Below are 26,051 nucleotides of genomic sequence, written 5' to 3'. Positions count from 1 at the left end.
TTAATGTTCAAGATAAAGAGCATCAGTGATCGATGAGTACGACAGCTGGACGCGATCGAAGTCGACACTGCCATGACCATGAATCGGAATGAGGAGGAACCTGGATGTCCCTCAACCAGCTTCAGAGCTTCATAAAATCGCTTTCTGCTCCACACTAGCAACCAGAACAAGTTAGTTCGGTCGGTTAGCTCAGTTGGTTAGAGCGTGGTACTAATATGTTATCTGACATGTTCAGTAATGCCAAGGTCGGGAGTTCAAGCCTCCCACTGATCACCACTTTTTGCTTTCGGTGCCTTTGACTGCTAACTTTTTCTTTTTTTGCGCCCTACGTATAATGTGGTGTTTTGGTGGTTGTAGTGGATTGATTGACTTTGTCTGATCTCGTTGAGAGCAAAACTCAATGCGAAAAAGTTAGAGAGTCCTCATCCACACTGAAACTTTGTAGTTAGGTAGTAGAGAACGTTGTGAGACTCAGAGGGATATAGCACACGAAAGTTCCACCAGAAGAAAGTGTGCAATTTGCTCCTTATTTTGGCGTAATGAGATTAATTAGTGTCTAGTAAATAAATTGAGGTTGATTTGATGTAAATGAAACCCTTCGTTTCCATGGATGTTCCCAGGACACGCGCGGCGTGGTCTCAACCCCGGATCGTTGGCGGTTCCTGACGAACTAAAACTCAATCGATGCGAGCCACTGACGCGACGCGGGGCGGTCGCGCTTCAGCCCTGATTCACTACCCCAAGAGAGACATCACCATTCGTTCAAATACAAGCATTAACGCCCAAAAGAATCAACCCGTTACTCCACTAAATCTTTCAAGATGAGCGACCCCCAAGAGGCAGCATTGATAGCAGAGGTGAGAGCAGCCGCAAAAGCAGCGCGCGCCCGGCCGCCCCGCGTCCCCTCGCCGACAGCCGAGCTCTGCGACGTGTGCCTCAGACCCTACAACCACTGGATCGTCAACGCCCATTACTGCTCCGTCTTCGACGAGATCGAGATCCTATGGCAGAAGACCAACGCCAAGCGCGAAAAGCACCGCAAGGCCCTCTGCAAGCTCCGGGAGGATAACCCCCAGCACCAGGACGCGGCGCGCGACGCCGACACCGTGGACTACATGATCCGGCGTTTGCACGAGGCGGGGTGCGAGCTGGCGCCTGCCGTCAGCCTCAACATGGAGCGTCTCCGTCTGAACAGGATTCGGGATTGGGAGGAGGCGTCCGAGCGCAACGAGAAGCTCGAGAAGGCGATGGATCGTGCGCGCAACGAAGAGAGCAAGGCGCAGGCCTTCTTTGAGAGCACGCTTATTCTTCGTCACTTTGGTTTGATGGAGAAGTACGGGCGGAATGCGGTGAGGGCGACGCGGTTGATAGGCGAGATCGTGGATCTCGAGCCTGAACAGCAGCAGGAGGAGGAGGGGCAGCGGGAGAAAAAGCCTGATCTCCCGGCGAAGAAGGAGGAAGAGGAAAGGGGGGAGGGGGATGGAACACTCGCGAGCGCAGTACAGCCAGTCGTGCCGGGTCGAAGAGCTGGAGGGTCAACATATATTCATCCTCCGGCGAAGGAGGAGGAGGAGGAAGAGATGGGAACAATTTCAGGCGCAGTGCAGCCGGCTGTGCCGGAGCGAAGGGCTGCTGAAGGATCGAGAGTAGCTGGTTCTCCGGTAAAGAAGGAAGAGGAGGAAGAGGCAATGAGATCTGTGAACGCGGTCGCGCCGGGCCCCGACGAATCCATCAACTGCGGGAAGGCCGGAGAGGACTCCGCGAAGGACGTCTCGCAGAATACAGCCGTACTCGACCTGAGTATCACGGTGAACAACGGACGATGAAACGTCTGAGACTCTTCTTTCTTGTCGACTGACATGATGTATCAATACCCGAGCCTGTAGATCGAGACCGTACTTTATGTCCTTTTGATCCGTCTCAATCCCCCTCGTCGGGCTCGCATCGAAATTCGAGCCGCTGTCATCGCTGTCATCCTCTTCGACCACCTCGCAATTCTTCCGATCAGTCGCGGCGTCGCGTGGTCCTGTCACTCCTCTTTGAAAGTGAAGGCTCTCGCCATTCAGCTGGTGATTCGGTAGCGACGCTCCTTGGCAAACGCTCTCCCAACCACCTCAGTGGGGCTTCATCAAGGTGATGCCCACATCGCATGCGCAATTCGATTCTGTCGCTGAATATCGCGCGTGGTCCCATCCGGCTTGAACGCAGCTTGACAGGTTCAACAAAGAACCCCTCAGACAGCCGTCCCCGTCTCCCCACCCATCAAGGCCTTCAAAGCCTCCTCCTCATCCTCACTTTCATCCTCTTCATCCCCTCCCATGAGATCAATCACCAAAACCGACCCCGAGCTCAACACATCCAGCTGGAACCCCGCCCCCAAAGCCCCCTCCGCATCGTGAACGCACCCCGCCACGCTCAGCCCGATATCCGCGTCCCGCAGCGCGAGACACACCACCCGGAAGTGCTCGTGGTGCGTGTCCTGGTCCTCGTCGAAGATCAGGATGACGTTGTGGTGCGTGAGACAGAAGGTCTCGCTGATGCCCTCGGCCTTCTTCAGCGCCGCGGCGATCTGCGCCGGGGTCGTCTTGTCGGTGATCGTGAGGCGCGTGAAGAGCTTGCCGTGTAGCAGGGCTTGCGCCGCCGTCGGGTCTTTGGGGGTGAAGATTGTGACGTTTGGCGGGAGGGTCGGCGCGGCCGGGGCCGGTTTGGCGGGTGTTGCGGATGGCATTTTTTCGGAGGTATTGGGTTTGAGATGTTGGTGAAGGTGAAAATTCGGCGTGTGAGTGAGAAGGAAAGAAGCTTCCATGGGTTAGTTACGTAAGCATGACGCAGGAAGGTGGGTTCACCGAAGGTGTGTTCAACTACACCGAGAATCGTCGCATGAAGTCAGGCAAAAGGAAAATCACATTAAAATAAATAAAACGTAACACAACGAACGAAGCAACATTTAGAGAGAGATGTGAGAAATAAACAATCACACATTGATTGTTTATTGATGCTCGTGAGTTGCCGAAGCAAAAGGGATAAAATCAAAAAGACAAAAAAAAGGGAACTAGCCAGACTCGAACAGGAGCCTCGAGGATCAGTGACCTTCCGGAGGGCATCACGTCCAGTCCTTACGCTTCAGGGTCTACAACCGTTCAACCACGAGGGCGTCTGGCTAGTTCGGTGAAGACTCTGCCGGTACTGCTGCCTAAGTATCAAAGGGCGGTCGGTGGTCGTCCTCGGGAAGGCAGGTGCGGCAACCTAAGTCCAAGAGCGCTGTTTCGCCCCGCAGCGGGAATTTCATCTCTGTTTCTTTGTTTCCTTCCTCTTTTGTAATTTCTCTTCTATGGAGAGAGATTATTGAGCTCGCCGTTGGGTATGCAAGCCATCTCAAAGCACGCCTCTACCTTAGTAGCGTAAATCTCAGTCAGCGGCGTGATGCACTCTTCCAGCTTCTTCACTTGCTACATGTATATTAACTATTTGAAACGGATTGACCCCTGATTCTAATATCTTACACAATCACCAAATCTTCTAGTTCGTCCTCATTCTCAGGCCAAAGCTCCCCTTTCATCGCATCTTGGACCACCACCGACCCAACCACTCTATGCCCTTCACCCCCTGGCTGCGGTCGAAAAACGAAGGGATGTGGTAGTCCGGATACGAGCCAGATCTCGTCGCCCTCTGATATTCCCGGATGGCCCAGACCAAGTTTTCCGTCCGCGGTGCAGAACAGGCGTCCTCCAAGTAGCGTCCCCCGATACGTACTGATGCCAAACCAGTGTGGATGTGATACGTTTCCATGCAGGCTCATTACATATGAGATGAAACTTTCTATTTCAGTAAAGTCATCCACATCCTCTTCATACCCGATGCTAATGAAGAAGCCATTTGTTGTCTTGTTGATGTCTTTTAGAAAATCATATAGCCTCTGACTCAAAGTGGCATGCGACGAGCTTACATCTGTACCACTGGCAGGTAGCGGATTCGACGCAAACCGATGGAGCAGATTTAAGTCAGGGTAGCAACAGTCGCGAGGAGGTAGCGTACGGTTGTCTTTGTCGAGGCATGTCTTGTCACTCACCGGAAACACGTCGCTGATCATATTGCCAACATGACCTATTCGTGTCCCACGGGTACTGAGCCGCAAGTGATCAGGAGAAAACGAGATGGTACCTTTCGATGTTGCGGCAGCTGAAAAGTCGGGACAATAACTGTAGTTGTACACCCCGTAGAAGATGTTCTGGACACCCTCTGCCCCAAAGTCAGGGACCCAGGAGGGCCACGTATCTGCCCCTGCATTCGCTTCTCTTGTATGAACCACATAGTAAAGGAGATCAAGGCTACCCGCTTTTTCAATTATCAGCCTCGACGCTTCCAAGAAAATATCGGAAACTGGCTTGCTATAGTCAACAGCAACGTAGCCTATCACGTCTTTGGAAAGCGCCCTCAAAGCAAAGATCTTGTCTCGAACGTCGGAGGCTTGCATATGACACACGTCGAGCAAAGTTATCATGCTTCTGACGTCGAGTGCATTCGTATACGGCAAACCTAGTGCAGCAAATCGAATACTCATGTGCATCCTTATTCTTTTGAAATAAGTCCAAAGAGGAATAGCGAAGCTGGAATTGAAGGATGTGTCGCAGTCAAGTTCGTCGATAAGGATGCCAAATGATGAAATGGAGTGTAGACTTGAGTTTCGGCAAAGAATGAAGATGCTGGTGTTCGAAAATTCCTGAAGCGTCCAAATTCGATTCCAATAGTTGTTGAGAATGATACGACCAACAACATCGTAATCACAACCTACGTCTTGTCAACAACAGAGGTCCTGCCGCCATTTGTGACTAAAAGAACGCTCAGTCAAACGTAAAGTTGCTTACATCTTAATGCAGCATGCCTTACGCTTAGATCAACTCGATATAGAAGTCGATAAAAACCACGCGAGGTCGGAATACGTTTCAACCAGTAAGGTCGTTGCTTCCACACGGAAAGGATGATCGAACCCAGTAATGCTTTCTCATTCGGAGGTGCGTCTCGCTGGCCGAGCCAAACAAGAACACTCGTTGCTTGCCGATAAACATCGGACATCATCGCAACTTGGACGCTTTTCTCGTCGTCTGATGCTTGGTTGATGCAGATGGCGTCGATCCAGATCTTCACTTTTTTCCGTCTTCTAAATCGTCTGTGGAGAGATTTGCGCAAGACCTTGAGAGCGGCAGCGCAATTTGGCGTGACGAGAAGCTGTGAAGTTGTCGGGTTATCGGAACCGATCACGCCTTCTCGTATCATGAGAGGCTCGCTTGGCGTCTCTCCATTCCACGTATACGACAGCGCAAAGTATTCCGGCGGGTCGTCCACGTCGATCTCCACGAGTTCGCACGAGAGGGGGTCGGAAGGCCTGTTGCCTTTGCCGGGGCGGAGGACCACGAGCCTCGTACATCTCGGACCGGATAAGGGCGGGTATTGAAAGGTCTGGGTGCTCATGGCTCCTCAATCGGGAGAGGGAGGAAGGTGTCGTCAGATAGAGTGGAGGCTCTGAAATTACAATGTATTGGCCGAATGTTCGAAGGCTTGAATCGGACAACCTGGTTCGCGAAGGTGTACGTCGGTTGCTGTAAACCCTGAGCAGTCGCAGTCGCTGCGCGAGCAAGAGACTTTGTAATCGATTGAAGAGCGCTACGGGCATGCGTAGGTGTAGGTGTAAAATCAGAGAAGTCGAACTCCGTTGCGCAAGAAAAAGAGAAGAATGATGCGGGGGGAAATATGCAGGAAGGCGGAGAGGCATCCCTTCCTAAAATGCCCGCGGCTGGAGGAAGGAGGCGAAGCTGTTGGGCGTTCCTGCCTGGGCCAATCGCGACCCCTGACGCCCTCAACATTCTTACACTTTGCATTCGCCAAGCTCAAGTCGGAATTTCTGACTGAAATGCTTCGGTAGGATCGAATTTTGAAAGCTCAAAGTTCATGTGCGACAAATGAAAAATTGTAAGATATTACAGGTAAAGGTATCAACATTTTGGTACACGAGATGTCCTCGACCAAGACACCGCTCCGATGCAACCATCCCCCCGACTCCGTTACGATGCAGCCCATATATCCTAACAAGAAACCCAGACAAAACAAGCTCCAAAACCGGTCTAATGGTATCTCTCTCTCCCAACCCTTTCCTTTTTATCTAAAAGCAGAAGACGGCGTCGGTCATCTTGGACATGGACCCGGGCTTCTCGAAGCCCAGGTTCGCCAACGACTTCTTGGCCGCGTTGACCATGCCCGGCGGGCCGCAGAGCATGACCTTCGAATCCGGGCCCGGGGCGGGAAACCGCTCGGCCATCATCTCCTGGGTCACGTAGCCGACGCCGTAGGTCCAGTTCTCGGGCGGGGCGTCGAGGAGGTAGTGCAGCTTGAGGTTCTTGGGGTACCTTCTGGCAAAGGCCTCGAGCTCCTCGCGCAGGAGGATGTCGGCCTCGGAGCGGTTGGCGTAGATGAGGCTGACCTCGGTGGTGTCGCGGTCGTCCTCGCAGATGGCGCGGATGAGCTGGTACATGGGGGTGATGCCGGTGCCGCCGGCGAGCATGCCGATCTTCTTGCAGAGGCCGCGGTGGTAGCGCATGGCGCCCTTGGGACCGCGGAAGAGGACCTCGTCGCCGACCTCGACGTTGGCGAGGTACTTGCCGGTGAGCAGGCCGTCCGGGTAGGTGCGGATGACGAGCTCGAGGCGGCCGAGGTCCGAGTTGTTGGAGGTGGGCGTGTAGGACCTGCTGACGGACTTGCCGTCGATCTCGGCCTTGATGGCGACGTGCTGGCCGATGGGGAGGCCGAGGACGGTGGTCGGTGTCGGGAGCTCGAAGACGAGGCGGTAGACGTTAGGTGCGATGAGCTCCTTCTCGACGAGGGGGAGGGGGTGGTAGTTGACGGGGTCGAGCCAGCCGCGCTGCAGGAGGGGGTTGGCCTTTGCGACCTTGGGCATCTTCTGGTGGGGGCGGAACTTCATGGGCGTGGCGTCGAAGTGCAACAGCTTGGAGAGCTTGTTGGCGGTGACGGTACCGGCAACGGCGAAGATGGCGGAGGCGACGGCAAAGCCCTCAACGAAGCCGAAGCCTGTGCGCTTGGGGCGGCCGGCGGCGGTTGCGGAGCCGAAGGACAGCCATGCGGGGAGCTGGAGGTTGAGGCGCTGCAGGGCGGCGATGACGTCCTGGCCGGCGGGGGTGTTGGAGGCCTGACGGGCGGCGATAGCGCCGAGGGCCAGGAAGACGGCCGCGGCGGCGGCCTGGGAAGCGACGCGGGCCGGGCCGGAGGTGGTGGTGGGCTGCTTGGGTGCGGATTTGGGGGCCAGCTTGACAGCCTTGGGAGCGTTGCGCTTGTTGGCGCCCTTGAGCTTGCCGACGCGGAACTCGGCCATGATTTCAGAGGCGTCTTCCGAGTGGCCTGCGTTGTCGAAGGCTTCTGTTGCGTCGACGCCGGCAGCCTCAACAAGGACCTCTGCGCCACCGGGGTGGTCGTGGAGGTACTTTGTCACATCGTAGACTGATAATGTCAGTGGGATGACCACTCAAACGCATCTGAATGAACTTACCCTGACCGTGGATGACCATCCAGCAGTCGTTGGCTTCTCTGTGAGCGGCGACCTCCTTGGCCGTGTATTCTTGGCCTTCTGTCGATGCCATGATGTGCTGTGTGAGTGTGAATGTGAAAGTGTTTTGATGTGGGTATCTCAGAAAGTGGACCAAGGAAATGAAGAGGGAACCGGCAGCGATGAGATCGGGCTCAGGAGGGTGCGCGGATATATGAAGGAATCACTATCTTGGTCAGGAAAGAAGAACAATGTGAATGATGACCGATAAGGTACGGGTAAGATCGTATTGGGAGAAGGGCCCCTTTCGAGTCGGGCTTCGTGGGTCGTGGAAATCGAGGCGGTATTATTTATCGACAAATTGCGCCATGGCGAAAATGCATGCGATATCCACAATTAAAAAAATTCCAGAGCAATCGGTCGACTCGAGGTAAGCAGCAGCGTGTGCTAGGAATAGTGCAATGTCCGAAACGGCGTGGGGGGAGAGGATGCCGAGGTTCGCATTTTGGGAGAGAGAGAGAGATAAGTGTGGACGGAGTCCAGTATCCGTACGCCGGTTGTTGCGTTGGCCTTCGGAGGGGCCGAGGCGGTGATGATGAGGAAGAAGGTCTGTTTCTTGTTTTTGTTTTGTTATCGCCGCTGGATGACATTCAGAATGTGTTAAGGTCTCCAGTCTTACGTCTTTTGAGGGCAGAAAAGCAGAGTCAAGCACTTTCCCTAAAAGTCAGGAGCCAAGAAGCAGCGACTGCCGGAAGGCCAAGAGATTGGCGGCTCTGTGCCTGAATTGGCAGCAGCAGATGTTCATCTGGTCCCTTCCTTCCTTCAAGATTGAGAAATGCCATCTCTCAGGTACTAGACCCATAATTGAAGAACAACGGCCTGTTATTGGTTAAAATGCAAAGCTCCGATGGAATCAACCAATGGCATGGCCGTCTGGACTCTGATTACGTGTGTGGCACAGACGAGCCGAGGCGACGGGTTTCGGGACTTGGGACGGGCGAAAATTTGCATCGGCAGGGGTCTTGGACGGGTGGACCCTTGGTGGGTCTCCGAGCCAATTTCAGGGCCCGATTTGATAAGCTCCTTTTTCTTTTTCCTTCTTCATCTTTTTTGAGCCCAGCGTTGTTCGATGTTGTCTCGCCTCGGCACCTCTTCAGCCTCTAGCGCAGATCATCCTTGATCCAACGCCATCCCGTCCTATCAAACATACGAAACGTGCTGAAAGTCCCCGATTTTTCCTTCCATTTGTTTTCATGTTCCTTCTGCATCCATGTCCACCAAGTTCCGCTGTCATGCCAGAACCGCGGCTTCTCTCCGTGCCCACCTCACGGAGCCGGATTCCACGCTGCGAGTGCAGGCTTCAAGGCCGCCGTCGACAATGGAACATTGTGGCCCCTTTTCGGACTTGAGCGCCCATGAAGTCATGTTTCCCTATCGCAACTCCTCCTCCCTCCCCTGTCGACCGCACTTTGACATGAACCTCGGCAGGCCACTTTTCCATCTGCTGTCCGTCGGTCTGTTTCCACCGAACAATTGTCATTGCCCAGGATCGGATTGGCTTACCTGCCGCATGGATCGTTAATCTGATGGCGGTACGTACCGTCATGGATTGCGACTTTTTTTTTCTCCTACTCTTATTATATATCGTGAACTCGTCGCTTCCCCATCTGGCGCCGTCCCTGGCCTGGTTCTAAGAAGTCTTGATTGCTACCACCTGTATTATATCAGTCCTTAATCCAGCATTCGTGGCATCGTCGCATTCCATACAGAGCTGTTCGGTATTCAGATCGCATCACACACATACACAAACATCATGTCATCACAACGCTTCTACCTCATGGGTGAAGACCCCTCAGTCACAACAGAGATCGAGATTCCCGCCTCAATAGACGAGGAGGGCCTCCAGCATCTCGCCGCCTCTCACTTTGCCGTCGTCGACCACAAGGGTAAGACATCCTCTTTCAACTCTCCCAAAAACTCCAGCTAACATACGCAGGTATCGGCTTCACCTCCGGAGATGAAGCTCTGACAACAGTCGCCGACGTCCTCGCCGCCGAGGGCCCCATCGCCCTCACCATCGACGGCAAGGCCGTCCGCGAAGTCCCCGGTCCCGCCGGCCTGCCCTTCGTCGGCAACTACTTCGAAGTCTACCCCGACCACCTCGGCAACCACCAGCGCCTCTTCGAGCGCTACGGCCCCTTCATCAAGACCAACAACATGGGCTCCGTCATCTACCACACCAACGACCCCGCCCTCGCCAACATCGTCTTCTCCGAGAGCGATTTCTTCACGAAGAACATCATTCCCGGCCACCCCCTCTACCCCATCAAGAACCAGGAGTCCGGCGTCTTCCTGGGCGACACCGACACTCCCGAGTGGAAGCTCGCCCACAAGTTCCTGCCCCCCGCCTTCGGCCCCAAGGCCGTCCGCCACTACGCCCCCACCATGCAGGCCACCATCGAGGACGCCTTCAGCGTCTTCGACGAGCTCGACGAGAAGGACGAGGCCTGGAACGTCTACCCCTACATGCTCAAGCTCGGCTCCCAGGCCGTCGGCAAGCTCGTCCTCGGCATGGACTTCAAGCACTTCACCGCCGTCGACGCCCCGCCCCACGAGATGGTCATCCGTATCGCCCAGTCCCTCGAGCTCAACAAAAAGATCACCTCCATGGGCAGCTGGTACGCCAAGCTCCCCTTCGGCGACCCCCAGCGCCTCCGCGACGCCCGCGGACGCATCATCGACATGATGAACGAGTCCATCGCCGCCGCCTCCAAGGGCACCGAGGACCTCGAGCTCCAGGAGGCCGCCCAGCAGGCCGACAACATGGTCGACTACGTCCTCCGCGCCGCCGACCGCGAGGGCAACAAGCTCCCCAAGGACCGCATCATGGAGCCCCTCGTCGTCGCCACCGGCGCCGGCTTCACCACCACCTCCTCCCTCCTCTCCTGGCTCCTCTACGGCCTCGTCGCCTACCCCGGCATGCAGGAGCGCCTCCTCCAGGAGCTCATCGACAACGACTTCGACGAGAACACCCAGATCACCGCCGACCTCACCCAGAAGCTCACCTTCCTCGACAAGTACATCAAGGAGACCCAGCGCAAGCACAACCCCTCCTACCAGCCCGCCCGCACCTCAAAGGTCGACATGATCCTGCCCGGCGGCTACAAGCTCCCCAAGGACTCCATCGTCATCCCCGCCATCCACCACATCCACAACAACGCCCTCGTCTGGGACAACCCCGCCCGCTTCGACCCGGACCGCTGGGACTCGGACAAGGTCAAGAACCGCCCCAACGCCTCCTACATCCCCTTCGCCACGGGCCCCCGCATGTGCATCGGCTTCAACTTCGCCCTCCAGGAGGTCAAGGTCTTCCTGCCCAAGCTGATCTACCGCTACAAGTTCAGCCTGGCCCAGGACGGCCCCGTCGAGTACGACCCCATGTTCCAGCTCATCCGCCCCAACAACCTCTACGTCCGCGCCGAGAGGAGGGTCAAGTGGCCTCCCAGGAGCGATGCTTAGTTTGTCGTGGTGTGATTTCGGAATCAGTTCATTTGTATGTACCATCATTGTCGGTGTATACCCTGGAGCATTGCATGGCGCGCGGGATGGGGGTTTTTGGGTAGATCTTATGATATAGACATGGCCTGGATAGATCTAGACCAATCAATTGTTTATTTGTTCACATCGTTCCTGTATGTTGTCTTTGTGAGTAGATGTTGTTTGGTGTCATGACTTCCTGATGTCATTCCCCAAAGCATCCGAAGCTATTCTCAACGCCTTCTAGAAAAAGCAGGGGTCGCAGAAAACTAGCTTTAGCCTAAAAAAGCATGCTTTTTAATTAAGCTTAAAAAAATAGGAAAAGTAAGTTAAATTAATATACTTTACCTATTTAGGCTAGCTTAATACTATTCTAACCTATTAATTACTTCTAAGTAGTCTCTTAAGCCTTTTTTTTCCTCCTATAATATTACTTTTATATATATTAAATTTATTATTAATAATACATAATAAACTATAGACCCCTTAAATATATTACTATTAAGGCTTATTTTTAGCTTTATATTAATTATTATAATAAATATATAAGAAAGTAGTATAAATATTATAATTAAGTAATAATTAATATAATAATATAACTTAAAAATTATATTAAAAAATATAATATATTTCTATATATTAAGTTATATTATTAGCTTATATTTAGCTAAACTAATTAGCTTATTAATAATAGCTTTAAAAGCCTTACTAACTAGCTAAATTATAAGGTAGCCTTCTTTATATTTACTAATAGTTACCTACTTACTTACTTTAATAATATTAATATTTATAAGGCTTAAGCTATTACTTAATTTAAATATTACCCTCTTAATTTATATTAACTATATAAGATCTTTTTATTATATATCTATAAAGATATTTATTAATAAGTTAAAAGAGTTATTAATTTTTTATTCTATTTTAATATAACTTTTAATAGCTTTAATAATAATAATAATAACTATATTATTAATATATTTATTACTCTACTTAATAGTATTACTTTCTTTTAATATAATTTAGCTACTACTAAATACTCTTATAAGGCTAAATAAAGTTAATAAGAGCTTTTATCTATCTTTAAAGAGATTACTATTATTAATAGTATTTTAAACTTTAAAAAGATTAATATATTTATAATAAATATAAATAAACTAATAAGAGCTTTATATTAATAACTTACTTATTAACTTAAGCTTAAATATATATTTTTTATACTTTATAATTTATATAATATTAACTTATTTATTAGTAATATTATTAAGTTACTTATATAGCGCTTAGTTTTTAATAAAGCTTAAAAGGTTATTACTTATTTTTATTACTTATAGTTATAACTAGCTAAGTTATATAATATTTAAATAGCTATTTATAATAAGAGGTAAGCCTTTATTACTTTTATTTTTATTTAATAGAGTAATATAAAGTAATATCTCTTATTAATATTTTAATTAAAGGGTACCCTTTTATAATACTTCTACTTACTTAATATTACTATATAATATAGTATAAAGAAGGATAATAATTTTATATTAACTATTATATTAATTAATATCTTAAATAATAAATTTTAATAGATATATATTAAGGCCCTTATAGATATTATTAAGCTTATTTCTATTATAATTAAATCTTTAGAGGCTAATAGAAGTAATATTAATTATATATTAATATAATAAGAGGGTATTTAAGAGTACTTTAAGGCTTAATATACTATTAATATATACTTAATTAATTAATAAGAGATATTTAATATCTATTATACCTATAAGTTAATATAACTTATAGATATTAATTATATTACTATTATTCTTTTACCTATTAATACTAAATATAAGTTTAATTTATTTAAATAGTTTATTATTTTTAAATAGCTTAAAAAGATAGCCTCTATAGCTACTTAATATTATACCTATTATATTAAAATACTTAACCTCTATATTACTATTTAGCTTTTTTTTAAACTATTTTTATTATTTTAAGACTTATTATAATACCTACTTATAGTATAGAAGTTTATAGAGGTATTAAACTTAAATTTAGCCCCTTTAGCTACTTAAATATTTAGCTATATTACTATTAATATACTATTAGAGAGGAGCTTTTTAATATTAAATTTTATATATAATACTATTTATAGCTTATTATAATTTAATATAGCTAATTAGTTAATATTTATCTATATAAATAATAAGGTTTTTAAGTATCTATATTAATAATAAAGGCCCTATTTATAACCCTTATTAATATATATATAGAAGTCTCTTATAGCGGAGGAGTTAATAGATTTAGAGTAATATATCTTAAAGGGGGGGGTCTTAAAGACCCTTAATATTAACTTAAAGTTTATTAATAAGCTAATTAATTTAAGTTAATATAGAGAATATAGTTATAAGTAAAATTTATCTACTTAGGCCTAAAAAAGCATAAATTTAACTTAATCTAGTAAAAAAAGCAGACAGGGGGGTCTGCTGCTTGAGAGCCCTGAGAAAAAGTGATCATGCATGCTCCCCACCCTGATCCAAGCCCACCCCATCTTCGGTGGTCCCGGCCTGGGCGTTCCGCCAAGCCGACGATCCCTCTCATACTCAAAATTACTTCACCTAACCTCACTCAAACCCAACTGACATACCTGCGTTGACCTCACCCAAACTCGAGCTCCCAAATCACTCAAACAACTCCGCCCCAAACCTTCCCGTAATCCCAACCGTCAACAACCCCTCCCCCACAACCTCCTCCCTCCGCGCCTCCAAATCCTCCACGTCCCAATTACACGCGACGAACCTGCCCCCGAGAAACCTTGCCCGCTCCCCGCACAACCACACCGCCGTCCCGCCCACCAGCGCCGGCGTGTCGAACGCGAACGGGCGGAACATGTCGAGCGTCATCTCCGTCGCCACGAGGCCCGGGTGCACCGAGATGGCCGTGACGTTGGGGTTCTCGGCGGCGACGAACGCGGAGAGCTGGAGGGATGCGAGCTTCGAGAGGAAGTAGGACGACATGGTCGGCAGGACGGTGTGCGCGGCCGTGGCGATGTTAAGGATCTCGCCGTGGGACGTGGACGGGAGGGAGAGGAGGAAGTGGTGGGTCGGGTAGTACGTCGCTGTGATGTTGGTCGCCTGTTGTAGCACATTTTCATGATTAGCTGGCCGCCGCCGCTGCATTACAAAACTCCATCAATGGGGTTCGAGGTTCAAACGTACCAGGTCACCCCACCACGCCTTGGGCTCCGTCTCCGTCAACGACCCCGTCGGACACACGGCGGCGTTGTTGACCAACACGTCCGCGTGCCCGTACGCCCCCCTCACCTGTTCGAAAAGCGCCTTGACGGCCGCCTCGTCCGTGATGTCGGTCGGACAGACGAGGGTCTCGAGGGCCGGGTTGAGGGTCTTGGCGTGCGCGGCGACGGCGTGCAGGCGGTCGGCGGAGCGGGCGACGAGGACGATGGCTTTGACGCCGGCTTTGGCGAAGGCGGGGACGAGGCCCTTTTTTTACATGGTAAGATTAGTTTTGGTTGTTTTTGAAAAGATTTTTAGAGGTAGGGTTTGGGGAGAGGATTTGGGAGAAGGGATGGGAAGGGAGTAAGGAAGGGGAGGAGTCTTACGTTTCCGCCGATGCCCCGGCTCGCGCCGGTGACGATGACGACCTTGCCCGGCAGCGCGAGGTCCGGGTTGGAGGGGTCGATGGCGGGGTAGACGTCGCGGTGGACTCGTTTTGTGAATTGGAGGGTCTTGACGAAGTGGTCGGGGGGCAGGGAGGCCATTTTGGGATATGTAGTTGGATTGCAGAAGGCGAGTTGATGGTGTTCCGGTTCCGGGTGGAGGTGTTTTTGAGGGGTAACAAATTTCAATGCTGTTTGGTTAGGTTTGAAGTGATCTCTGACAGATGTTGACTATTATCTCTGTCGAATCGGTCTATATATGTTTGAACCACGAGCAGCTCGAGAATAGTGACCCGCTCGGGCCGTAAGCTCACGAAACGCCATGTCCTTGGTGTAAGCTGTGTTGCCTCTTCCAGAGTAATACCCCTAGCGCAGTCGATAAGCACTAGCCCCTTCATCGTATATAGGCCATAATGGTTGCATTAGAAAGCATTAGAAAAAGCACCTCCTTTCCATCCTCGGACTTCCTGCTCAGCGATCCCGGACATCCGGGCGCGTGGTCCCAACCACTTCAAAAACAACAGCTTTTCCGCCGATGCAGTACGGAGACATCCTTGTTTTCTGGATAGTGGATGTCAGCGAGACCGAGCTAGAGCTTCGATGTAAGCTGCAGTCAGCTGTTTCGGCATCAGCTTCAAACGTCAGCCAGCCGCCTGCGCAAGTCCGACCAAAGCACGCATTTAGGCAGTAGTGAAAGTAATGATGACTGATACCTCTCCGGTAAAGCGAATGTGAAGCTATAGAGGTCTTGATGATCGCCCACGTAAATGCCTACAGCCCTCGCCCCCTCCCAAGGCTCTCCAAACAGGCTCTAATCTCGCTGTTCCAGCTCCTATACATGCTGGGAATATGGGCGGGAACCGGCTCCGTGGGCTCTAAGCACGCTCTAGCATTTCACTCAATCATATCTTCGCAACTCTTATCATTATATTGGCGCTTAACTCCTTGCTAGTTCTCAATGAAGCAGAATAATATCTCCAACAACAAGTGTTGGGAAGACAAGACAGCTGTGATTCATACACAAGTGGCTCCACAGTCCAGTGCCCAGCGCCAGTCTTCTGAAGACGAAGTTACAAGAAATGTCAGCACTCAAACTTAGTTGAGTTCGGAGTGAACGACTTGTTTGGGAAGCCGTGACGGCCTCACTTCGCCTAGTTTGCTGAGATGACCCGTCAACCATTGGGCGGGTCGGACTCTTACCGAGAGGCCGCTGATGTCAGATTCTCGGCCAACTCTCAACTGCACTGAGTATGACCGTGAGAGTCCATAACAGCGCTGACGAGACAGACGATGCGCTTTTGTATATTTCCGAGCTGCGTGAAGTAACTACTTACCAGTGTTCTGACATCGTGATGTTTGAACATCGCGCCATGCTCCGGAGGGTGCGAATCTGATGCCTTCGAGGAATATAGGCAAGTCCGTTTCCTAGCTGTGGATGGAAGTCGTGTAGTTGAGATAGGCGAGTCTCTTTGGCCGGTGGTCGGTCTCCCGTCCGAGGAAGGGATTATGATTCGGCGTACACAAACAACTACAAACTAGCTGTCCAATAAAAGCGTCACACAAAAAGGAAAGGAGACTCAAGGCCAATACATAAATGCAGAAGCACTGGAATTTGCCCTACTATCCTTGGCTTTTCTTTTCGTATATATAGTAACCCTGCTCTTCTGTTGGAGCTTTTGATAGTAGTTTCTTCACCACACTTAGCCTCGTTTGAGCGATGTCGCTTTTCTGCGACGTCGGCTTTGCACATTTGCAGTCGAGCCAATTAAGATTTGTTGACCCAAGGAGGAAACAATCTCCATTCTTAGTTATCACCAAAGCCGTTCTATTGGCTTTTGGAATGCCTGGTAGATGCGGAGTCCTCATCCCAGCAACCTTCTTCCCCGTGATACACCCGGAATATGCGCGCTGTTTGCTGGTTCTGGGTGATGCACCAACAAAGAACCAACAGGGCTCATATGGACTCTTTCTTCGCAACCCTGCATGTTTTCTGCGGCCAAGAAGAGGGGTAGCCAGCCTGATCCTGGAATAAAAAAGCTTCTGTCCGAAGAGTTCGTTCTCATTTCTCATTCTTCTTTTCTCTAAATCATTCATCAAGTAGGTCTTGCCGAGATCGCTATTGTCGGCACACCTGGCGATGTCTGAAAACACACCGAGGACAGCGGCTGAGCCCGCGGCGGCGAACCCGACACAAGCGCCTACTACTTCGACCGAGCCGCTTGAAGCTGCTGCGGATGAGGTGACTTCCAACTCTCAAACGGTTTGCGGGACACATTTGTGTTGCTTACAACTGGCGATCTAGTTTCCTGATGACAGCGCTTCGGAGCTGGGTGGTGTAAGTCATCTGCCCGTCCTGCATGAATATGAAATCGTTACTGAGACGGAATTCAGAGCATCGCGTCTTCAAGCACCAGTGTGTCCAGTTCCATCCGCGACTATCGGGTAGAGAACGGCCGCACGTATCACAGATACAAAGACGGGAGTAAGTCGCAGTCCGGCGGCTTCACTACCTCGCGAGCTGAGAGCGAAACCAATTCTTACACTTACACGTTCAGAGTACAACATCCCAAACGACGAATCAGAAAACGATCGACTGGGTATGTTTGAAGACGAACGTCGACCGCACGGATTCGCGGCGCCGTACTGACATCGAGAGTCTCAAGATTTGCAACACAACCTCTGCCTCCTGACGTTCAACAATACCCTGGGACTTGCACCACCTAACAAACCCGACTCGAAGGTCAAGCGCGTCTTAGATGTCGGAACTGGCAGCGGAATCTGGGCTGTCGACTTCGGGGAGGAGCACCCGGAAGCAGAGGTGATTGGCATTGATCTATCGCCGTCGATGCCAGACTTGTGAGTAGAGGCTCCTTCATCCTCTGCATGGAAATGAATACTGATTCTTTGAAGCGTCCCGCCCAACGTCAAGTTCGAGATCGACGACCTCGAAGAGGAATGGACCTGGTCCCAGCCTTTTGACTACATCCATAGCCGCATGATGAACTCGTCCGTGGGCGACTGGAAGGCATACGCCAAAAAGGCATTCGAGTAAGCCTTCGCAGCAAACAGATGCCGAGACGTCACTGATTCGTTTGCAGCAACCTGACCCCTGGCGGATGGTTCGAGCTCCAGGAAATCGACCTGTTCCCCCGCTCCGACGACGGCACTCTCAAGCCGGACTCTGCGCTTTCGAAGTGCATCGACTACATGTATCAGGCTTCTATCATCTTTGGGCGTCCTTACCAGGAAATCCCAGCCCTCGTGAAGGTCCTGGAAGACGTAGGCTTCGTCGATGTTAGACTAGACTCATTCAAGTGGCCCACCAATTCATGGCCTAAAGACCCTAAGCATAAAGAGCTAGGAATGTGGAATTATGAGAATATAGGAAATGGGTTTGAGGCGCTGACTATGGGGCCCTTTACTAGAGCCCATGGTTGGACGAAGGAGGAGGTCCAGGTCTTCTTGGTCGACGTCCGGAATGACATGAAGAACAGGTCTATTCACGCATATTGGCCAATGTAAGTTGTACGCATTCATGAGAATTGTACCAGGCTAACCAGTATAGTCACGTCGTTCAAGCAAGAAGGCCGACAGAGAAGCCAGCCTCTGGAGCTTAAAGTTGGACATAACTTTGCACGCATTCCAGGGCCCCGACTGAAGACGTAGATACACAAGGTATCATACGATAAATAAGACTGATAAATTTCGGCAATCAATAATTCGATGTATCAAGAAATTCTGCTTCTTCGCAGTCGAAGAAAGAGTGGCAGAGGCTATTCAAAGCTCTGTATTAACCGAGCAAAAACGATGAAACGTGGTTTCCTAAGCGCTCTCGTCCAGTCCGACCATCTTGTTCGACTCCTTCCACAATCTGTCCGCCTTCTCCTGATCATAAGCCCACGTAGCATACCCGTTGTCCATTGACAGCGGTGGGCTGTCCGGCTTGCCAGCCGCCGCTTCCGCGCAGTCGTTCAGGTACTTACCTCCCTTCCCTTCCCAGTCTTTGCTCAACGCCGCATAGACAGAAGTCGCGGCGCCCTGCGGCGCACTCTTCATGTTCCTCATCATCGGCTCAAACATTTCTCCCATCATGGCCTTGAGCTGGTCCTTGCCGGTGACGAAAGCGTCTTGACTCATGTTCGTGACGATGGTGCCGGGGTGGAGAGAGAACGCGTGAAGACCCTTTCCGCCAAATCGCCTTTCTATCTCGTTTGCGAAGTAGATGTTCGCAGTCTTAGATTGGCCGTAGGCTAACATTTGGTCGTACACCACATTGTCGAGGTTGTAATCATCGAAGCGAATCTCGCTGACGCGATGAACCTGAGAAGAGACGGCGACCACTCGAGAGTGAAATTCAGGAGTGGAGGACGCTAGGAGAGCGGGCTTAAGCAGCTGGAACAGGAGAAAGTGGCCCAGGTGATTCGTCCCGAAGTTCTTCTCGAACCCGTCCACGGTCTTCTCCTTCGTCTTGGACATGACGCCCGCGTTGTTGAGGAGGATGTTGAGTTGCTTGCTCTTAGCCAGGAAGTCCTCGGCTGCCTTGCGCACCGAGCTGAGGGAGTCGAGGGAAATCTCGATGAGATGCAGAGCGCCCTTGCTGTCCGAGTTGGTGGCCTTGATATCGTCGATGGCTTTCTGGCCGCGGGTGAGGTCTCTGACGCCCAGGTAGACCGTGGCACCGGTTGCGTGGAGAGCGCGGGCTGTCTCGAGGCCGAGCCCCTGGTTCGCGCCGGTGACGAAGATGACCTTGTCCGTCAGCTTTCCTACGAGGCCTTCGTCTTCAACGATTTGGAGGGCCGTTGGGCGCGAGTCACCCGCGCCTTGCGGGTTCTGGTGGACGGCGGCGTATCTTGACATTTTGAAATGAGGTTTTCTGAAGGTTTCTTGAGATGAGCGGGTGATGCGATGAGGACTTCAATTCCAGTAGCTGATATCGAATGTGGTTTATGGCTATATATATCATTTTCATCTCTTATCCCAAAGTCAATTCCACTCCTCAAACCCAGACTCTCGCTGCTGAGACAAGAGTCGATTTGCAGCCGCCCATAGTGAATGATTACCAAGCCCAGACACGCTCCGGACTTGCTACACTCCAAGCCGTGAACTTCGGCATTTTCGGGCATCATATTGCTCCATGCTTGCGGGGCACCATCCAGCGCACGTTCCATTGCACAGAGTGCGAGTGCGGAGATTTACCTTTTGGTTCGCGGAGTTTGAGATGAAGACATGGGTCGTGGCCATAGCTTCGGGGGCTCGATTCAACCGTCCCGTCATGCCTCTACGTGGGAACTCGTCAGTACGAGTTGGCGGATGAGAAGCCGCCGGCGATAGTTAAGAAGTTTCTTGAGTCGGCGCCGGGGCTTCGGGCATGATATTGAGCCACTATTCCGCCGAGTGGTGTTCGCGGAGCATTGGTTTAAGGGGAACTCGGCTCATGATTCGCTCTTTAGTAGTTGAACCCTGTGCCAAGGCCGACTACGCCGGGAACCCATTTCCGAGAACGGCGTAACATCATACCTTCTACGTAGTGCGACACGACGGTTGGCTCTGACGTGTTGTTCCGCGAACCAACATACGACTATACGCACTGAGAAGCTCGGGAACTTGTCCGCTATCCCATAGATTAACTCGCGATCTAGGATTGTTCATAATATCAAACTATTCTCAGCAGGAATTCCAAACTTGCAAATCAGAATGCTATGAGTTGAGTAAGCCCGCGTTAAGGCATTCGAAAGCCCGGAACGAACTCATGCGTTTGAGTAACGTAGTCAAATTTCACAGTGAAGGAGTTAGCTTCACTCGGAACACATGGTAAACCAACTAAAGACTAATGTAGTCACAATTGACAATAGAATCCTTCGAATTGTCCAAATTGTGGCGCCGGGCGGCGGCTAGGTTGAAGACGTTTGTGGCTGTCAGCTCACCTAGCTCATCAGTTGCCGGGGAAACACGGAGTTAGACCCGGAACACCGACGGGCTTTTGCTACCCCTGCAATCAGATCCTTATCAACATTCATTGCATCATCGCCATCAACCTTCCCAGCTTGGTTACCGCGAATAGATGGGGAAAGATCGATCTTAAAGCTTGGCTTCCTGGAGGACATCTTACCATTCACCTCTACTGTAGCGGCACCTCAGCCATTCTCCCCCACACATCCACCGTCCACATCTGCAACACAACATCGCCAAGATGCGTTCCTCGTTGTCTGTCAAGCTTTTGCTCCTCCTGAGCTCTCCTCACCTGGCATTGGCCTCTGCCGGTGATCAAGTTGTTATTGCGCCCTCGACAAACGACGCGACCGCCCCCGTGCAGACTCATAAGGTCGACGATTCGATCCTCGCGGCACTGAAGGCGCATCCCGATCCCGTCGATGCTCTGCTGTCCCTGCAGCCCGAGAAGGCCGACAAGTTCGCCGAGCGTCGTCTCCTCCACGTCTTCGGCGAGAAGGAGCCGCAATGGATGACCGAGGGAGACAAGCTTCGCCTGCGTAGAAAGGGCAAGAAGTTCCGCGACATCACGAACCACCAGGACCTTTACGCGGAAGACATGGCCGGCGCGTTATCCGGCAAAGCCAGTAAGATTCATACTGTTGCTGCTTGAAGCTAGGGAGATCACCCGCTGACCGTATGGTGCCATCCAGACCTTCCCAAGCTCAGTCACCAGAGCTTGATCAGACCACTCTTCCCTAAGGTCAACCAGACCGAGATGCACGACGTCCTCGCCCACATGACGAGCTACTACAACCGCTACTTCGACGGCCCAACCGGCGAAGAGAGCTCCCAGTGGCTGCACGACCACATCGCCGAGATCATCGCGCAGTCACCCTACCACACCCACATCTCCCTCGAGTACTTCACCCACGAGTTCGTGCAGTCTTCCATCATCGCCCGCTTCGAGCCCAAGGTCCGCGACTTCTCCAAGCCCTTGACCATCATCGGCGCCCACCAGGACTCCGCCAACTACCTCTTCCCCCTGCTTCCCGCTCCCGGCGCCGACGACGACTGCTCCGGCACCGTCAGCATCCTCGAGGCGTTCCGCGTGCTCGCGACGAGCGGTTACATCCCGAAGGAGGGCCCGGTTGAGTTCCACTGGTACGCTGCCGAGGAGGGCGGCCTGCTGGGCAGCCAGGACATCGCGGCGTACAAGAAGAAGGAGGGCGCGAACATTGGAGCCATGATGGAGTTCGACATGACCGCCTTCATCGCCAAAAATGCCACCGAGTCAATCGGCTTCATCAAGACGGATGCCGACGCGCCTCTCACCAAGTGGGCAGCGGACTTGAGCACCGAGTACATCAACATCACCACCAGCGTGTACGAGCTCATGCCCGGTGCTGGGTCCGACTACATGTCGTACACCAAGCTCGGTTTCCCTGCCTCCTTTGCTTCCGAGGGAAACCCTGTTGCTGGCGGCTTCCCCGGCGAGTTCGACCCCTACGTGCACACCGACAGAGATACCATGGACGTGGATGACGACTACGGCGTGTTCTCTATTGATCACATGGCAAGGTTCTCTGAGCTGGCCATTGCGTTTGCTATTGAGCAGTCCGGGTGGGATAACAAGTGGAGGTAAAGCCCTCGCGGATTCGAAGCCTAAGAGAATCTTCGGGTAACTAGGCGGCTGTAGCTTCGCAGGTGATCACAGTGTTGTTTGAAGGGTGGTAATACTAGGAAATATGGGAGAATGCATGAAAACCCGTGAAGGAGGACCCTGGATAAACAGAAATCCCCAACTCAGTTTCCTAACATGTGATATCCGAATACGCAATGACAACCGCTCGGTCAATTGGCGATGCCGCACCCAACAATGTACTCACATCAGCATGATGAAGGCCGTTCGACATCACCGGCGTCAGCAGCAAGCCTGTTACCACCCACGATAGCCTGCCGCTGACAAGTTCTCGATGTTCATGATATCATGATGTCATCCACCAAAGCTTGAGATAACCTATGATGCAGCAACCAGCTTGATAGCATTCTGACTATCGGGATTCGCAGGGAACCACCCGTTCTGGCACCCGAACCCCGCTGCGATCCCGAGAACGAGTTGTCAAAATGTCGCACATCAAAGCGCCCAATTCGACGCTTCGTCTCATGGCAGGGAACCGCCGAACCTCGCCCGCTCGGAACCCCGGGACATGGGACCGGACGACTCTAACTCGTCGCACGAGTTTCGAACGCCCGGCGAACGTTTGTCGAAAGACACGAGCCACGGGGTGGCGCCAGACACACTCAGAGGCCGGCCGGATACAGGTCATATGCCGAGGCACGGCCGGTCGCTTCAAAGCGATGCTTTTCCTCGCCTTTCAAGGTCTTTATGAAGCAAGGTGCCCGCGAGAACACCTTCTCCCCGCGCGTACACGCTCATCTGGTCCCCGTCGCTGTACCAGAACTACCGCAGAAACGATGTCCTCAGCCGTTACTACCACCGCCTTGAGCAAAGGCAAGGTGAAGCTGTCGGGTGCGCAGGAGACTCTCCTCCTCACCCTCTTCGCCCGCGCCAAGGACGCCGAGTTGTCTCACCCGATCCTGAACGATCACTACGCCCTCGAGATCGTCAACCAGATCAAGGAGCAGGGTTATGACTTCAATCGCACCTCCATGGGCTTCGACCGCCTGCCGACGTTCTCAGCCCCCGTGGCGATGCGCGGCCGCATGCTGGACATCTGCACCGAGAGGTTCCTCCGCCGGAACCCGGGCCCCGCGACCGTGATTCACCTGGCCTGCGGCATGGACTCGAGATGCCACCGCGTGCAGTGGCAGGGCGAGGGCAGGGTGTGGATCGACGCCGACAAGGAGGATGTGATTGAGCTGCGAAGGCAGGTATTGAACGACCCGGAGCCGGCCAGGGGAGCGCAGTACCGCCTGATTCACCCCAACATCCATAGCGACACGTGGCTCCGCGAGGCCAAGATTCCCGTGGACAGACCGGTCCTGATCCTGTTTGAGGGCCTCACCCCGTACCTCACGAACGAGGAGATGGTGGGTCTGGTGAGGCGCATCGTCAACTACTTCCGCTCGCAAGGCGCCCACGGAGAGCTTCGCTTCGACGCCGTCGGCTCGATTACCTACTTCGCCATGAACTACATTTTCAGAACCCCGTTCAAGGTCATGGGCACGCAGTTCCACTACTACCTAGACGACCCAAGATCCCTGACCCAAAAGGTACCTGGTCTGAGGTACAAGGACTCCATGTTCTTGATGCCGGATCTATTCAGATATGGCTTTTTGGGACTGATTCTCGGATTTTTCACTTGGCTCATTGACTTGTTCGGCATTTCTGGACGTCTGGGTGGTGGGTATGGGTACGAATTCTGAGAGAAACGCGATTGTTAGATCGTAAACTGTGCGCTTATTTCTCCATCATGTTTTCGGCAGGCTGTCGGCTGTTGTCCCTACCTATATGTATAACTATGTGTCTGATTAGAGCATGCGTTGTTTCATTGACCTACACTAAGAAAATGACATTCGAAGAGATCTTTCCTTTCTTCAGCCCTTACATCGAGGCTATAAATAATTTGTTTCAATTTTGTTCAAGGTTTCTCATGTCTGATAAGCTCAACATCAACAATTCATTTTGCGTGGCATAACCACATGAAAAAACCTGATTACATGTACATGAAGCCTAATAGTTCCCGAAATCAACTCGTGAAAAACGCAGATGTGTTTGTGAGGCTCGACAGCCCCTGGTATCTCTGGTTGCAATCGTTCAAGCGGACGCATTGGTATGGATGTATCCATCAAAGTTCAGGGCGGCGCGTGCCGTGTCATTGTTCTTCAAGAGCACCTCCACCGCGCAGGCCACGATGGTCCAGACTCCCAAGATGAAGTTGCTCTTGTGTACCCCTCCGCCACTCGCCGGCCATTTCGGATCGAACTCGGACAGCTGTTTGAAGAACGTGGCAGTCCAGACCCCCATCCAACTCATCCATAACCACAGGGACCTAAATCGGATGAGGTACAACGGGAGGCAGATCAGGATCGGGCTGATCAGCGCCACGAGGAACCGGTGGAAATTTCGCCCGCCAACGGTGTAGAACGAATTGATCCTCATCTTCTGATCGTCGACAATATCTTGGTAGCTATACGCCGTGTTAAGGTAGATGATCCAGAAGAAGACCATCGTGCAGAGCGGAAAGCACTGGCTGACGGTGAAGTCGAACGGTTGGTGTCGGCCGTAGATTGCCGATCGTCCCAGAACCGCAGGCCACGCGACCGTGAAGCCTAGTATGTACTGTGGGTATATACGAAGTCGCTGCGCATTCGGTCGCTTCCCGTACGGATACAGACAGGACGCCAGAATGACTGGTATCATGTGCTTCCATCTGCAAGAAAGGGTCAGTACTATGGGACCAGTTAGACATGGGGAAAAGCGTACACATCCTTCCCATCGAGAATCTTGTGGACCAGAGCAAGTGACATGAGGAGCTGCAGAATCATCCACAACATAGCATCCGTCACGGTGACCTTCTCAGCCGCGAGCGGGCGATCCTTCGTTCGAGCAACCTTTGCGTCAATCTCGCGGTCTACGTAGTCGTTCCACACCATCCCCGCGCCGCAGAACAGGTAGGCGGAGAGGAAGCATAGCGCGGTTTGCCGGAAGACGAACGAGGGCTGTATGGAAGGTGACGGGCTCGACAACTCAGTTGCGCCAGCTAGTAAAGCAGACCACACTGTTTTTCTTCGGCTCAGTCGTGATGATTTCGTAGAGCTTTCTCGTGTTACGGGAACATACCTCCTGCGAACGTGGTGAAGAGGGGCGTGTACTTGTTGTACCGGGAGAGCACCACCAGATGCCAGAACAGAGTGACCTGCGTCGGCCTCGGCTTGCCGTAGTTGATGCTCTGGACCTTCTTCGCAGCCAGAGCGATCTGGCACAGTTTGATAGCGTCTGATATAGTATCCATGATCATGTAATAATGATGAGTGGACGACGATGTTGCAGCGCGGAAAGTCTTAGAGCAGCATAGTATCGAAGCGCAGAAGGATGGAACATCCAAAAGACTTGTCAGAATCCTTCTCTGCCTTTAATCAAACCCGACCGTACAGTGTCTAAACCGAGGACCGCCACGCCCTTGATATCCCATGTCCACCTCGAAGAAGGAAAGACGGCATGCTCCGCGCGTTCATCTGTGCTGTTTCAGAAGTGACGTCGATTGGGCCTGTTGAGTTTGTGCTTGCATGGACTATGCCTTACGACAACGCGCTGACGTGCGCTGCTTTCTGACTTTGCCGTGTCTGGGATTCGCCTACATGAACATCTTAGCACCGTCCGTGGGTTCACGACGACCTCCAACAGCT

The 26,051-nt window shown here is 51.4% G+C and overlaps 10 protein-coding genes across 10 annotated transcripts; 5 read left to right on the top strand and 5 right to left on the bottom strand.

Annotated features, from left to right (window-relative positions):
• Positions 1-821: 821 nt before the first annotated feature.
• On the top strand, positions 822-1,826 carry CkaCkLH20_05134 (uncharacterized protein; the record flags this gene model as incomplete). The annotated part of the gene is made up of 1 exon (XM_038887853.1): positions 822-1,826. The coding sequence occupies one exon, from the start codon at positions 822-824 to the stop codon at positions 1,824-1,826; it is 1,005 nt and encodes a 334-aa protein (XP_038746895.1).
• Positions 1,827-2,233: 407 nt separating this feature from the next.
• On the bottom strand, positions 2,234-2,728 carry CkaCkLH20_05133 (uncharacterized protein; the record flags this gene model as incomplete). Its single annotated transcript, XM_038887852.1, has 1 exon — positions 2,234-2,728. The coding sequence occupies one exon, from the start codon at positions 2,726-2,728 to the stop codon at positions 2,234-2,236; it is 495 nt and encodes a 164-aa protein (XP_038746894.1).
• Positions 2,729-6,157: 3,429 nt separating this feature from the next.
• Positions 6,158-7,646, bottom strand: CkaCkLH20_05132 (uncharacterized protein; the record flags this gene model as incomplete). The annotated part of the gene is made up of 2 exons (XM_038887851.1): positions 6,158-7,506; positions 7,556-7,646. The coding sequence occupies 2 exons, from the start codon at positions 7,644-7,646 to the stop codon at positions 6,158-6,160; spliced, it is 1,440 nt and encodes a 479-aa protein (XP_038746893.1).
• Positions 7,647-9,365: 1,719 nt separating this feature from the next.
• Positions 9,366-11,071, top strand: CkaCkLH20_05131 (cytochrome P450; the record flags this gene model as incomplete). The annotated part of the gene is made up of 2 exons (XM_038887850.1): positions 9,366-9,498; positions 9,549-11,071. 2 exons carry the CDS (start codon positions 9,366-9,368, stop codon positions 11,069-11,071), a joined length of 1,656 nt encoding a protein of 551 aa, XP_038746892.1.
• A 2,684-nt stretch (positions 11,072-13,755) lies between these two features.
• On the bottom strand, positions 13,756-14,852 carry CkaCkLH20_05130 (short chain dehydrogenase reductase; the record flags this gene model as incomplete). The annotated part of the gene is made up of 3 exons (XM_038887849.1): positions 13,756-14,208; positions 14,293-14,574; positions 14,694-14,852. The coding sequence occupies 3 exons, from the start codon at positions 14,850-14,852 to the stop codon at positions 13,756-13,758; spliced, it is 894 nt and encodes a 297-aa protein (XP_038746891.1).
• Positions 14,853-16,887: 2,035 nt separating this feature from the next.
• Positions 16,888-18,408, top strand: CkaCkLH20_05129 (methyltransferase domain-containing protein; the record flags this gene model as incomplete). Its single annotated transcript, XM_038887848.1, has 8 exons — positions 16,888-16,989; positions 17,053-17,085; positions 17,142-17,232; positions 17,306-17,347; positions 17,414-17,606; positions 17,661-17,798; positions 17,849-18,268; positions 18,330-18,408. 8 exons carry the CDS (start codon positions 16,888-16,890, stop codon positions 18,406-18,408), a joined length of 1,098 nt encoding a protein of 365 aa, XP_038746890.1.
• Positions 18,409-18,572: 164 nt separating this feature from the next.
• On the bottom strand, positions 18,573-19,607 carry CkaCkLH20_05128 (short-chain dehydrogenase; the record flags this gene model as incomplete). Its single annotated transcript, XM_038887847.1, has 1 exon — positions 18,573-19,607. One exon carries the CDS (start codon positions 19,605-19,607, stop codon positions 18,573-18,575), a length of 1,035 nt encoding a protein of 344 aa, XP_038746889.1.
• Positions 19,608-20,940: 1,333 nt separating this feature from the next.
• Positions 20,941-22,323, top strand: CkaCkLH20_05127 (peptidase family M28; the record flags this gene model as incomplete). The annotated part of the gene is made up of 2 exons (XM_038887846.1): positions 20,941-21,325; positions 21,392-22,323. The coding sequence occupies 2 exons, from the start codon at positions 20,941-20,943 to the stop codon at positions 22,321-22,323; spliced, it is 1,317 nt and encodes a 438-aa protein (XP_038746888.1).
• Positions 22,324-23,156: 833 nt separating this feature from the next.
• CkaCkLH20_05126 (O-methyltransferase) lies at positions 23,157-24,068 on the top strand (the record flags this gene model as incomplete). The annotated part of the gene is made up of 1 exon (XM_038887845.1): positions 23,157-24,068. The coding sequence occupies one exon, from the start codon at positions 23,157-23,159 to the stop codon at positions 24,066-24,068; it is 912 nt and encodes a 303-aa protein (XP_038746887.1).
• A 391-nt stretch (positions 24,069-24,459) lies between these two features.
• Positions 24,460-25,663, bottom strand: CkaCkLH20_05125 (UbiA prenyltransferase; the record flags this gene model as incomplete). The annotated part of the gene is made up of 3 exons (XM_038887844.1): positions 24,460-25,075; positions 25,129-25,423; positions 25,486-25,663. 3 exons carry the CDS (start codon positions 25,661-25,663, stop codon positions 24,460-24,462), a joined length of 1,089 nt encoding a protein of 362 aa, XP_038746886.1.
• Between the last annotated feature and the right edge of the window lie 388 nt (positions 25,664-26,051).

Source organism: Colletotrichum karsti (genome assembly GCF_011947395.1).
Source record: "Colletotrichum karsti strain CkLH20 chromosome Unknown Scaffold14, whole genome shotgun sequence".
NCBI lineage: Eukaryota > Fungi > Ascomycota > Sordariomycetes > Glomerellales > Glomerellaceae > Colletotrichum > Colletotrichum karsti.
This window is presented reverse-complemented; position numbering and strand designations above follow the sequence as displayed.